The 14,249-nt window shown below is 44.3% G+C and overlaps 1 protein-coding gene across 1 annotated transcript in view; it reads left to right on the top strand.

Annotated features, from left to right (window-relative positions):
* The window catches only part of plch1 (phospholipase C, eta 1), a 47,266-nt gene that overhangs the window by 20,958 nt on the left and 12,059 nt on the right, over nucleotides 1–14,249 (top strand). The window contains exons 4-12 of the mRNA XM_068716394.1: nucleotides 946–1,189; nucleotides 1,298–1,427; nucleotides 3,820–3,990; nucleotides 4,302–4,395; nucleotides 5,888–6,091; nucleotides 6,603–6,723; nucleotides 9,204–9,375; nucleotides 11,662–11,769; nucleotides 14,003–14,158. Of these exons, the coding sequence (XP_068572495.1) occupies nucleotides 946–1,189; nucleotides 1,298–1,427; nucleotides 3,820–3,990; nucleotides 4,302–4,395; nucleotides 5,888–6,091; nucleotides 6,603–6,723; nucleotides 9,204–9,375; nucleotides 11,662–11,769; nucleotides 14,003–14,158 (1,400 nt within the window). The remainder of the gene's footprint in view (nucleotides 1–945; nucleotides 1,190–1,297; nucleotides 1,428–3,819; nucleotides 3,991–4,301; nucleotides 4,396–5,887; nucleotides 6,092–6,602; nucleotides 6,724–9,203; nucleotides 9,376–11,661; nucleotides 11,770–14,002; nucleotides 14,159–14,249) is intronic.

Below are 14,249 nucleotides of genomic sequence, written 5' to 3' on the forward strand. Positions count from 1 at the left end.
GAAGGCAATTAGCTGAATTGACTCATCATATAATTCATTCATTAATCAATTATTCAAACGCAATGACGTTTCCAAAAATCATTAAGGTCCATTATTCTGAGGGAAAACACATTAGAGCATTGATGAGGGGCATTAATGAATCGATTTAATTGAATGAGACACATGTGAGGGTGAGGAGAAAACACGCTGAAGAGGCTGGTGTGCAGAACAGGAAGTAGTTTACTGCAGGCTGTGGCTCAAAGACACAGAATCAAAAATAGTCCAATCTCATTAGACTGTGATGCACTCTGAAGCCTACAGGAACTACTTACCCCATGTGTGTTCAGATTGAGAACATCTCAACAGGTTTTGGTCATTGTTGTTTTTCACAAAGATCAGCAGTTTTTTTGCTGCTATTCCATTTTAAAAATGTGTAATTATTCTGCCTGCTCAATTCCTCTGTCAATGTACTGTAATGGGAACTTGTCATGAACTTGGGTCACAGTATTAAAGGATAAGACCGGTGCTATTCTAATGGTTTAGTCTGCCTCTCAATACTCTCCCACTCCCCGACCTGGTCTGTGGCCCCAAGACTCGTTCGTCCCTGCTGAACAGTAAATCTTTAAATACATTGAAACTTTTATAAAAGACCCAATATGTTCCTATAGCACCTGTGCATTGTAGTTTTTAGAATAACATATGGAAACAGGAGCACACCGCATTAATACACATTGGGTGCTCTCATGAGTGTTTACAGCAGGTAAACATGAACTACTACTGGCCACGTTCGTGGTAATAAAGGTCCAACAGTGTGGCTATTAAATATGTTTTTAATATTCTGTGGACAACAATGGAGGTCTGTGAATACGTGTTATATATAGAAACATAGGATATCACCAGCTTCATCGTTCAAGTTAACGCAACAATAATCAAACGTCTCTCTTCGTGTCCTCCGCTCTCCCTCAGTCACCATCGACTCGCTCTACAAAGTGACAGAGGGCAGTCAATCGGACATCTTCCATCGGCACGCAGACGGCAGCTTTGACTCGGCCTGCTGTTTCACGGTGTACCACGGGAACCACATGGAGTCCCTTGATCTGGTGACGTCAAACTCGGAAGAGGCCAGAACCTGGATAACCGGCCTCCGCTACCTGATGGCCGGCATCAGCGATGAGGACTCGCTGGCGAAGCGACAGCGTACGCACGACCAATATCCTTTAGCCCAGTGTTCTTTGTGCAGCACCATCCTTGTCAAACTTGAAGTCATGCACGCGCTCAGATCGCACACACCTCGTTTTCCTTAATGTGCGTGTTTGACGTGGCTGAAGCAGACGTTTGAGGAGGCCGATAAGAACGGAGACGGTCTCCTGAACATCGATGAGATCTACCAGCTTCTCCACAAGCTGAACGTCAATCTGCCACGCAGGAAGATCAAACAGATGTTTCAGGTGAGAATAAGAAGCCGTTGTGTTATTCATTTCATCTCAAATCCAATATATCGGATACAACCTTTGAGGCATCGCTATATCAGTGAATAGAAATTAAATATCAAAACACGTACGTGTATATATGAAGCCCTCTTATTACATAAAAAGTAGGTTTGCTTTCAGCTGAATACATTAAATTCCTTGTGTATAAATATTTGAGATCGGTGACGTCACATTACAGTTTAAAATGAATAACTCAAATATGTGTTCGAGAAATATTTCATACGTTCGTGCGCTAGAGAGCCACTTTAAGAGGAAATGGATGAAGAAGTGTGTGGAGAGGGCTGGTTCCATTTTTAAAACAGATGTCACCTTGAGTGATGTCAGAAATCCACACACAGAGTCTGCCGGCTCTTCTAATGGGGTTCATCGTTTGCAGAAACACTTTCTTCTTTTATCTACTGACCACAAACACAAACGTGCCTTTGCTCAGGCAGGCATGCTTGACTTTGAACAGCCGTCCTAATTTGATAGTTAATCCTGAGATGAGAATATGTCTTTTGATCTTTTAATTTGGACCTGGGTGAATTGGCCAATTTTGTTTGGAGGAAGCTTTTGTTTTTGTCAGTTGTGAGCACGCTCAGAAGCAGATGTTTGAGGGTTCAACTAACTGGTGCAGGAGCGATGGCTGAAGATGCAGACTCACAAGGCAGAGGTTTAGGGGTTAAACAGATCCAAAAAATATAGTCAATACCTGCAAGGAAATCACCACCCAGTGCTCAAGGGACCGAGGGATGCACGGCAAAGATTAGCCAACAAGGGCACAAAGACAGCAGGAACATATGCTGGCTCTGAAGGCTAATGGGACGCAGTCAGGTGACGGGTCAGGTGATGGGTACGTTCAGATGGGCCGGTGTGGACCAACAGGAGAGGTTAGTCCTGTGCGAGAGTGACCAGGAAAGCTAGTCTACCGCGGGCAAATGATCCCAACCTCAGGTTTGCAGTTTAGACTCGATGCAGTGGATTTCAAAATGTTTTGTATCTCTTCATAATTGGCTAAACTATAATTTTGCTCCATAAAAAAAAATGCACTCTTTGGGTTGAGATTAGATGGGAAATTTCATTAATTTATGTCTTTCCTATTGAAGCGTTGGCAGATTACAACGCAGCAAACCGGACCAGCTTGTGCAGTTGCTTGATATACCCTGGATCTCTTTGTTTTCTGTCCATCTCGGTGATTTATCCCGCTGGCTGTGTGTAGATTCTTTCTGTGATCGAATCCCCCAATGCGCACGGCGAGCTCATTATGGGAGTGTGATGGATGCATTAGCTGGTATTATTAGATTCTGGTGCGGAGAGTCGATGGGCCCCTGTGTGAGATCCAGGTGAAATGAGACGCTGCCCAGCGAGCAGCCAGAGCGAGGCGGGCGCGAGAGAACGAGCAGCGCGCCCGGCCGTGGGTGTCCTCAGGCAACGTCTAGTGAGACAAAAACCGGGTGAAGAAGTAACGTGTCTGTCTCTTAAAGACTGATACAGTGTGAATGTGTGTTTGTATCAGTGTGTCTCGTGATAAGAGATGGACAAAAACAAACAGAGATGAGACGTGTGCAGCTGCACGTGTGCGCAGATCAAATCTCAGACCGATGTATAGGCAGGGCTGGTGTTGGCTTATCACTTACGGTAATTATAGTTGTTTTTGTGGCTACAATAGCCCAATAAGAAGACTGAATTGCCATCTCTTCAGCCTGACATTGTGTTCATGGCGGCTGACATCTTGTTAGGACGGAAGGTCATTTTGTGATGCGTCTATCTGGCCTTCCTCCCGCCTCATTTTGTGTAGTTTGGTGTGGATGGATGAAAGCAGATTTGGGTTATATTTGCATGTTTTTATATATTCTTTTGCTAACATTAGATATTCATACAGCTAACAGACATATCCAGCGTTACAAAAATGTGTTAGCGTTCGTGAACATTAGGCGGCATATTTCCGCGATAGTCTGTGCATCTAAACGTTTTTTTTTACATTAATCGTTATTTGTATTTCTATAAGTTTTGTTTAGGTGTGACATATGAAGATGACATCTTCTACATATGAAGATGACGTCCTCGTTGTTATTCTTGCGTACCACGCTATAATTGGTTGTTGAATATGCAAAATGAAGTGACGTGAGGTACATTTTTTAATTTTAAGCTGGGGGGGGTAGATACATTTGCGGTACTGGGAAGTACTCAAAAAAAAAATACTGTATGTTAATTGTTAGTGCAATCGTGTAGAATATTTTTTTTTCGTCCTGTCTCTAAAAACAGTTGTTTACGTGTCGTAGATAGTTCATTTATCTGTTATGGCCTCCAAAATGTAGTGAGATTGAGTTCAAACTCACATCCCTGTTTTCTATTTTTCTCGTCCTCACAGGAAGCAGACACGGACGACCAGCAGGGCACGCTGACCTACGAGGAGTTCTCCGTCTTCTACAAGATGATGTCTCTGAGGCGGGACCTGTTCCTGCTGATGATGGCGTACAGCGACAGGAAGGATCACCTGACGGCGGACGAGCTGGCCAACTTCCTGCGCAACGAGCAGAAGGTGAGAGGAAGACTAAAGACTCTTCTTCACACGTTTTCTCTATCAGTGTTTTTCTTTGTGTTTCTGACACGTTACGCTGCGATGGTGTCATTTTTCATCATGCTGTATTTGCCTTTGAATCTCAGCGTTAATGCTGTTCTCAGACTGTGCCGCTTGCTCGACATGGCTGCTAATTAATTTACAGCAACACAAATACGTTACAATGATAGGAAATCAGTCTGACTCCATTTAGCATTCGTAAAGGGGTTTAATCATTATGTGCTACATCTCAAAGAGTCGAAACCATTTTGTGCATCTCTTTTTTTCTCTAGATGGCCAATGTGACTCCAGAGTATGTTGCAGAAATCATGGAAAAGTTTGAGGTGTTGGATGAGAATAAACAGATTGGAGTCTTGGGGATTGACGGTAACGTTCACTGTTATTTTACCTCTTTATTACCCACAATTCTTTCCTCAAACGTGTTTGGCTCATAGTCAAGTGTAACATATAATCCAGCTTGATATGCATATATGTCCTTGACTTTGGTTTTATCAGCCATCTAGAGACCAACTTGCGATGGGACCATTCATTTTGATCCTGTAAACTTTTGTGTTGCCAAATCAGTTCAGACAGACAGACAGAGAGCGATATGTGTATAAACACCTCTCTGTGGTACTTCCTGCTACAGTAGGTGTGTCCAGCACCACATTTTGGCAAGACTCATAAGGTGAAAACAACACCAGCGCCACTGTCACAGCTGGTAAAAACACTGGTGTCCTTTTAAAATGAAATTGACATTTAAGGGCAATTTAATAGTAATTTCATCACCATTTTTTACTTTTATTTTAGAGCAAATTTACCATTTTTTACATTTATACTAACCCTGTTTTTGTAATTTACTGTGAATTCCACATAAGGTGTTTAAAATCCTGACAAAAAGAATGGCCATGAAGGATTTGGGACTTTGCCTTTGGCAACTGTTCGTCTCTGAGTGTTATTTTAAGTAACGCCACATGCAACCGAAGGGTGAGCTTAAGGGAGAAGAAGGAGCGCCGAGCGAGCAGGGTAGCTGGAGTGAGAAAATTGGGAAGTAAGAATGAAGGCGGTGGGAGAGAGAAAATGAGAGTGTGACAGAAAAGAGAGGAGGGAGCATGGGGAGAGGAGATGAGAGGGGTAGGAGGAAGGGTGAGACTAATCTTGTTGTTGGGAGGCATGACGGCTAAAACTGTGTGCGTCTGACTGATCGGACCAGTGTGCCTGCAGGCCAGAAATGTGTGTTTCAACACTGCATTGTGCACAGATGTGACGGCGACGTACAAACAAATCCACATTAACAGCTTCTTTTTTTTTTACAGTGTGACAAGCTGTCACCTACAGTGTTTTATGTCATATACGGTGTACTGGGTTTAGCCGTGATGGCACCGTGACGAGATCCCGTCTCCAGCCTGATCGCTGACTTCCCGTATGAAAAACCTTCACACATGTTCACATTGTTTCGTTTCTCCTCCAGTCTCCACATCAGCTGTCTGCCTCTCTTCCCTCGTCTGCTTTGCTCTCTGGCGGGTTTTTTTTTCCACGCTCTTGGTATTCTTGTACCCCTCCGCTCTGGATGAAGGGGGCTTTCTTCCCTCTCGCTCCTCCTCATGCTTTACCGCCTTAAAAAAAGTTGAATGTGTGAATTATATCCACCGTAGCGCGGCTTCAAATCCCACTTCTCCAGTTTGAAACCACAGCGCTCGGGCTTGAATGTGCTTGTCTGTCATCCCTCGGTGTTTTCCAGGAGATGTCACTGTTAGACGCTGTTAAAAGGCGATATGATATGATCTGGAAGCCGGTAGTTTAAAAATAAAAAGGTTGTGTTGCGGCGGTCACTTTCATTTCAGGATATTAAATCTAAATGTGAATCTTTTTCCTGCAGGTTTCACAAGCTTCATGCGCAGTCCAACGTGTGATGTCTTCAACCCTTTGCACCACGAGGTGAATCAAGACATGGAGCAGCCTCTGTGTAACTACTTCATCGCCTCCTCCCACAACACATACCTGACTGGAGACCAGCTACTCTCCCACTCCAAGACCGACATGTATGCCTGGGTGTTGCAGTCGGGCTGCCGCTGTGTAGAAGGTATGCATACGGCTCCTGTGCAAATCTAATCTTGACTGTGCAAACATTGAGCCTGTTCCTCAGAAGACATTTGATATGTGTCACAGCAGGAAAAGCACAGGTGTAAAGAATAAGATAAAGCTGTGCTCCGGTTAGCCGTTTCACTTTCTGGCACCTTGGTGACATTGCTGTCACACTGTCGTGATTTACTGGGACACGTCCAACCAACAGGGTAATCGTTAATGTTGTGCTTTTTCCTAATGTGGCATGTCAAAATGGCGACTGTGGAAAACGTCCATTTTAATTGGACAAGCTGGTTTATAATTGCGACCCACAAATGGTATGCGTTAAAAGTGTAATAACACAAACACGGCTATTTATGGACGAACTGTTTTGTGTCACGGAATAATTTTTACGCTAGCGTTCCCAGGAGAATATGAAATAGCTCGGATGTCAGACTGTCTTTTCAATATTCAAAGCAAAGAGAGCTATTCATGCATCACGTCTTCTGTCTGTCTGTCTGTCCCTGCAGTGGACTGTTGGGACGGTCCTGATGGAGAGCCGATGGTCCAACACGGCTACACTCTGACCTCCAAGATACCGTTCAAGTCTGTCATAGGGACCATCAATAAATATGCCTTCATAAATAACCAGTGAGTCAACAACCCTATTGTTGTGTGTGTGTGTGTGTGTGTGTGTGTGTGTGTGTGTGTGTGTGTGATAGCATATGGAAACTAGACAAGATCTCATATTGTACTGGGAGAAAATGGCCCAGAATATCAAATAGAAATGACATTTTACTTATTTCTCCTCCAGTTTTCTCTCTCATGTACGTAAATATGACGGAAACAACATTGGTTGACATTCAGTAGAGCAAATGATGAGTCCTTTGCACCAGGACAAACCTTTCTCCAAGTGTGCGCACACACACACACACACACACACACACACACACACACACACACACACACACACACACACACACACACACAGATTAAATTATTGATTGAATATTGTTTTCTTCTGTTCATTTGTGGCGCTGCATCTTCTCCTACGGGACGAGATATAATTGCATCAGCTGGCTCGTAAAAAGAAGCTGCAGACCTGCCGTATCTTTCTTAATAAAACTCGTCTCAAACCAGCATTTCTCACACAGATTTAATGAAACATCTTTGAATTCGATGTAAGATTCCCCTACAAGGCGTAACAAGAGAGTTGCAACATTCAGACAGCCAGGTTGGTGTGTTTTCGGAGAGCGTTGTGATTCCTGGCAGTAATTAGCACCTATTACTGAACCATCTGCTCAGCAGCGTTTCCTCTGGCTCCCCGAGGATCCACTGTTGGTCTCTGTTGGGTCCAACAATACCCAAACAAAGTGATGAATGATGCAGCTTCCTGCTGCTACATTGGCTCGCTTCGACATTTATTGCCACTACTTATGAGTGCAGTGCTTGTGTTATAAAACCATTTATTCTACACGAAGGCACAGACAGTGTTGGAGCAGATTACATCTATGTAATTAAACTTAGAAAGCTAAGTATGTTTAGCAATAGCTTATTTTCTAGTCGTCAACAATTATTTCAATATCGCAGGTAATCAACGATGTGGTTTTATAGGAATGATTCAACATTTTTTGAGTAAAATGCTTATTTTAGATGCTTTCTTACCAAGAGTTAGATGATCAGATTGATGCGACTCTCAGAAGCTCAAGCTAGCAGCTACTTAGCTTAGCATAAACTCCATGAAGTCATTTTTTACTCTTTTTGATCAGGCGACACACATGTTAGGAAGTGAGCTGAGTTTGATTTAGCAACCTGTGGACAGAGCATGACTAGCCGCCTCCTCTTTCCAGTCTTTATGCTAAGCTATGCTAGCTGTAGCTTCATATTGCATATATATATATATATATATATATATATATATATATATATATATATATATATATAGCCTAATTTCAGAACAAGGATAGAAAATCCCACGAAAACGCTGTTAATGGCTGCCTCTCTTGACGCTACGCTACAAGTTAGAGCTGATATACGATTAGTTGATGAATTGATTATTCAATAGGCCAAATGATTCAGTTAATTGGAGAAATGAATTGTCAGATTCCTCTGTAATTCAAATAATGGTATATGTCTGTTCCGTTGAACATGTTTGACTAAGTTGCAGCTCAGGGTAACTCCTTTGTATTCCTCTGTGAATGTAGTCAAACACCATATATCGCCACCTTCACACGATCTAAAACCAGAATTATCTGTATAGTCTCATAAACTTAACACCATATTAATTAGTAATCTTTAATTCTGACAGCGAGACCAGCAGAATAAATTAAACATCCTGTGCTTTATCTCCTCTCCTCCTCTCTGCTGTTATCACCTTTTACATACAGCTGATATTTTATCACCAGCGCCACCTGTTAATATGATTAATGGCCCCATGGCTGTATTGAAATGGAGCGAGTCTCTGCTCTCTCCCCCCCCACACACACACACACTACACACACACACACACACACACACACACACACACACAGCTCATTGAGCCGCCTCAATGTTTCACTTGAGAGAAGCTCCTGGATGTCAATGTCTCTGTGTCGAAGTGAAATGACTGGATGCTCTATTCTCTGTTGTCTCTTTTTGTCTTTGGCAGTGGACTCGTTTGTGTGTGTGTGTGTGTGTGTGTGTGTGTGTGTGTGTGTGTGTGAGTGTGTGTGTGAGTGTGTGTGTGTGTGTGTGTGTGTGTGTTTTGTGGATCAAAGGTGGGGTTTGAGAGCGGGGCTGCTTCCCCTGAGGGAGAGCTGTCAGTCTGACAAACCTGACATTTGAGCTGCGCTACCTTGTGGCCACAAGTCATTTCACCTTTTCTTGATGAAAACACAGAGACACACACACACACACACACACACACACACACACACACACACACACACACACACACTTTGACATACACACCATGTCACATAGGTGGAGAGGTGTTTATGCAGCTGTCTTTTTTTGATCATTTGCCTCCTCGCTGTTCTGTTGGTTGGAGCTGAGACATGGAAGTACAGTTAGAGACGTGGCTCACGCTCATATCAGACTATGTCGTTTATAGAAATCTGAATATTTATATTGATCTTTTGTCTTTCCTACAGGTACCCAGTGATTCTGTCCATAGAGAACCACTGTAGCATCCAGCAGCAGAAGAAAATTGCTCAGTACCTTCGAGAAATCTTTGGAGACAAACTGGATGTGAGAGATGCTCTGAGCAGAGATTCAAAAACACTACCCAGTCCCCAAAGCCTGCAGGGCAAGATCCTCATCAAAGTAAGGACACATCTACGGACACTGCTGATGCCATGGTGGACCGACACTTCATGTTTTCAAATGAATTGATCATTTGCTTGCAAATGAAACCATCTGCATTGCACGTCTCCATTTCCTTCCTCTTATTCCAGTGGAGAAAGCGGAGAACCGTGTTTTACTTCATGTGCGTTACTGTACTGACGTTGGGGAGTGGGAGAGGCACTGCAAGCAGCTAATTATTGCCCATAAACAGATGACGGGAAGGAAGAGGACAAAACTAGGTCATTGTATCCGTAGTGGGGAAAGGAGAGGAGGACGAGATGCTGAGAAAAAGACATGTTTTAGTTTCCTTACACAGTCATGCACAAACAGGAAAACACAACCTGCAAGGAGAGTCACTCGGGGCTGTCCAACTATTATTTGTTCAAATTGCTACTAGCCGCAGCAATTCTGCAATTAACCGTAATGAATAGATAAATATTTAACGACATTGCACTCCATGAAACACAATGTCACCCGGCAGAGTTTAGAGTTTAGATCGTAAGCAGCAGATTTGCCCCCCGACCGCTGCAACACCCGCTGCCCGTCTCGGCACGGCGACCCTGGCTTTGTGAGGAGTCCCTCTAAGCCTGTGCAGCGCTCCTCTCTGAGGGCGTCGTCGTTCAAGACTAGCTTTGCTGCTTCCACTGACCTCAGGTCAGAAAGCGTGCGCGTGTCGGAGCCCCAGTTGACACTCAGACCAAATCCCTCCTCTGTTCCCAAGAACTGAAGCAGCTCTTTCAGGTTGAGGGTTGCACCGCTTGGATACGTTTTGTTTTTCACCCCCAAAGCTACATGTGCTTTGCCCAGTTGATGCGTGGGCGTTAGATTTTGAATGCACGGCCTGTGAAAAGGTGTTCGTGTGTGGGGGTGGAGTGGTCGGTGAAGCCCTATCCAGAAGATTCTTTGCGGGACGGCTTTGTGAAGCCTAAAGGTAGGTGGGAAGAGAGCCTCCCACTGCCGTGCACACTCTACACACAGAGCAGTGTCGGTGGCTCTGCCAGGTGGGGGTGAGCGTTGAGGACATGCGTACGGCAGAGAGGCGTGGTTGACGACTTGTCCGTTCATACGGTTCCATCTCTTGGACACGTCAGGCTCCTTTTCAGGGTCTGTGTTTACTGGAACGACTGGTGAGAGAGCTGTGTGTGTGTGGATCGGTTGTGCTGCACCTGCCCCCCCCCCCCCCCCCCCCCCTTTGGGCATGATACACCTGCATTTTACAGTATGCAAGTGATCATGTCCAGCCTCGTCAAGCTTATCTCTTTACAGCACCTATTGTTGTAAATCCCAAAGCAAAAGATGATCTGTGAATCATAGTTGGTATGATCATCCTCAAGAGGAATGAAAAACCCAACATCGTCCTGGTTTTAATGCCAGCTTTCACTTTAACTGCCTCAGAGCCAGACGATCCTTATCCACCAGCACGGGGAGAGTTGTTCATACAAAGAAACGGAGAGCATCTCGTTGAGCTCTCAGCTTTCAGCATTTATGGATAAGATTAAATTGACTTTATCTGTGATGTGAAAAAAAAAAGCCTGCATCTTCCCCAGGATCTCTGGCTTTGTCCCTCCCCAGCCAGATGTGTGGAAAGTGAAAGAGCATTATTGATTTTCTATAAAGCCCTTTACTCCTCTAACACCCCCCCCCTCCCCACACTTCATGCCCTCGTTTGAGAGCCTTTAACCTCTCTCCGTCCCCCAGTGGAGCAAGACACCAGAGAGACAATAAAGGAATACGGCATCACGGCTTTTGACATTCACAGATAGAAAGAAGGGAGCAGACTGCTGGTGGCAGTGGCTGAAACGAGGGCAGTCATGTCAGCCAGTGAGACACTCGACGTACTGCGGGAAGCTCGGAGTCTGCCATCGATTTCTGGAAGAACCTTAGAAAGTCTTGACTCCCACTCACACCTTCAGAACGGCTCACTAATGGGCTTTCTACTCTGCAGGAAGAGCTGCTCAGGGCGCTTCGAGGAGAATCTGCAGCTGATTGTATAATTTGTGTGTGTGTTGGTGTGTGCACGAGTGTGTGTGTTTTGTGCCCTCTGGTGTGCTCGTATGTGGCGGTATTTGCTTTCACTTTGCCTATAAATACCGAGAAAGGAGTCACATGACAGAGACAACTTCAAGGTGCGTGTTTGTGTGTTTGAGTGCAGTTAAATGATTAAAGCGTGCTGCGTTCTTCTGCGTCATGCTCGGAGCGTGTGGGCTCTCTACAGACGTGGCTGCATGGTTTACATGTGTTCGTCCGTCCGCTCTCTCTACCCAGGGCAAGAGTCTGCCTGCCTACCTGTCTGCAGACGTCGAGGAAGGCGAAGTGTCTGACGACGACAGCGCTGATGAAATTGAGGACGACTTCAAGCTGAAGAGCAGTAACGTAAGATATAGATACACAGCTATATAAATATGCACACAATAACGCATGAAGGACCAAGTTACCACCCCCCCAAACAGACGTTAGCTCGCATTACTCAAGTCCTTCTCAAGCCCATCTATGGCGTCAAGTTTCTGTCTCTTATTTCTGGCGTTATCATAGTGAGACGGTTATGTGTATTGGCAGGGTAACCGGGTGCTCAGGAAGGCCGTGTCCTAAATGTAGTATTGCATTGTAATGTTAATGTTAAGGCAAGGCAAGTTTATTTGTAGAGCACATTTCAACAACAAGGCAATTCAAAGTGCGTCACATAAAACCATTAAAAGCATCAAAACATAAGGCGAAAGAAAAGGAGATTTAAAAACAATTAAGAACATTCATTGAAACATTAAAAAGAGTCATTAAAACACTAAAACGCTAAAAAATAGAATAATAGTTGCAGTGCAGTTTAAGAAATAAAATACAGTAGTAAAATGCAGAAATGGATTAATACCCTTGAATGTGGTTCAATCAAAGGCAGCAAACAGAGACGTCTTCAGTCTGGATCTAAAGGAGCTGAGGGTCTCTGCAGACCTGCAGCTTTCTGGGACTTTGTTCAGGATATGTGGAGCAGAAGAACTGAACGCTGCTTCTCCATGTTTAGTTCTGACTCTGGGAACAGAAAGTAGACCGGTCCCAGACCACCTGAGGGGGTCGGGATGGTTCATGAGGTAGCAGCAGATCCCTGAACCATTCAGTGCTTTATAAACCAACAGCAGGGTTTTTTAAAGTCAAGTCTTTGTTGGACAGGAAGCCAGTGAAGACCTCAGAACTGGAGTGATGTGATCCACTTCCTTGGTCTTAGTGTAAAACAGCCGTACTGTCAGAGAGTCATCATTCTTGTTTTTCTACAATTGAAACCAGAACAACACTGACATGATTTGAATAAAAATGAATCCTCTAACAAACTAGAGCAATATTTCGATAGATACAACAGATCATATGAATGAACCTGCTTTTTGTGCTTCTCTTCTGCTTCATCAGTGATGTTAGAGAATACAGCCGGTCCTCCACATACAGAAGCGAGATAATGGGATCTTAATGACATTGTTGTGCTCGAGGTAATGACCTCAGTAATTGGGTAGTAATGTTGGTACTTGTATCGTTTTATTGATCATCATTGCAGTAATGTTTGGGAATAATCAATGCTTAATGTTGCGGATATAAATACAAGCATCTGAATTTCTGTTGCTTTTAGAAGATCAGCAGCTCAGAAACACGTCAGCGGATATCAGCGCTGCTCGCTGTGTGCAAATCACTCCTGAACGTGCCTCGTGCCACTTTAATAATCATTCTTAATAATCCTGATTATTCATCCCTTCGTAGTGCCGCGGTCCTCCTCACCACATTTAAAGCAGGACAACACTTATTTTCCAGATGGTTGAGTTGCGTAACGTGGCATCGCTCTTCCACATTCAGCTGGAGGCGTGAGGCTGCAGATGCCACTTTGGATGATCGTTGCCATTTTAAAAGGGTGGCGGCAGGTTTTCACTGATGAGAGGTTTTTGTATTGCGCTCGTTAAACCAATATGCTTTCGCAGCAGTCGCCGCTAACATGTGCATTAATAGCATGATATAGCTTTTTGTCTGATAATGAAACACCGGCTGCAGAAAAAGAGAGACTCGTATAGTGATGCCAAATAAAATCTCAATTTACAGCTCACTGCAGACTAAACTACTTGGTGTCTGTTATGTAGGGAGACAAGTGAGCTTATGAATCTGTATAGTTGTAATGTTTTCCATTTTAGACTGGTACCACTGAAGTACAATTCAGCTTGTGGCAATAAAACTTTAAATATTAAACACACACTGTCTTTTGCAGCTGTGTAAAATGACTGGTAACAGTTATTGTCTGCAGGTGGAGCAGGAGTCCAAATTGCAGCAGCATGTTGTTTCTCTACCGCACATCTATATGTGTCTATATCTGCAATTCTAAACTGCTGCTGTAGTTCATTTGAACGGCTAAGGGCGGTGCTGATGTTGCATTTGGTGGATTTGGGTTGAACCTGGTTTCAGGTGCTTTGCATCAGTCACGATGTGTCCATCACTACTCTCCGTCATCTCCTTGCGTCTGTATTGAAATGACCACCTTCGTGTGTCTCACCTACCCGCCCAGCTCTCTCTCTCTCTCTCTCTCTCTCTCTCTCTCTCTCTCTCTCCTTCCCTTTCCTAATGACTCTCTTCTTCTTTCACTCAGGACAATGGGCATCACCAGGTGGAATCTCACATCAGAAAGAAACTGGACTCTCTGCTGAAGGAGTCTCGGATCGGGGACAAGGAAGACACAGACAGCTTCAGCATCCGAGCTCTGCTCCGGGCCACTCACCAGGGCCTTCAGAAGAACCTGCGGCAGGTACCACCCCCGAGGCATTGTGTGGAGCTGCGTATGGAGTCGAGTAATACTCGTCAACAGATTAGGAGAAGAAAGCAAAGGGAGGGGGGGG

This window comes from Cebidichthys violaceus, unplaced genomic scaffold (genome assembly GCF_023349555.1).
Source record: "Cebidichthys violaceus isolate CVI_PGR_0920_01 unplaced genomic scaffold, fCebVio1.0.p SCAF_1, whole genome shotgun sequence".
Taxonomy (NCBI): domain Eukaryota; kingdom Metazoa; phylum Chordata; class Actinopteri; order Perciformes; family Stichaeidae; genus Cebidichthys; species Cebidichthys violaceus.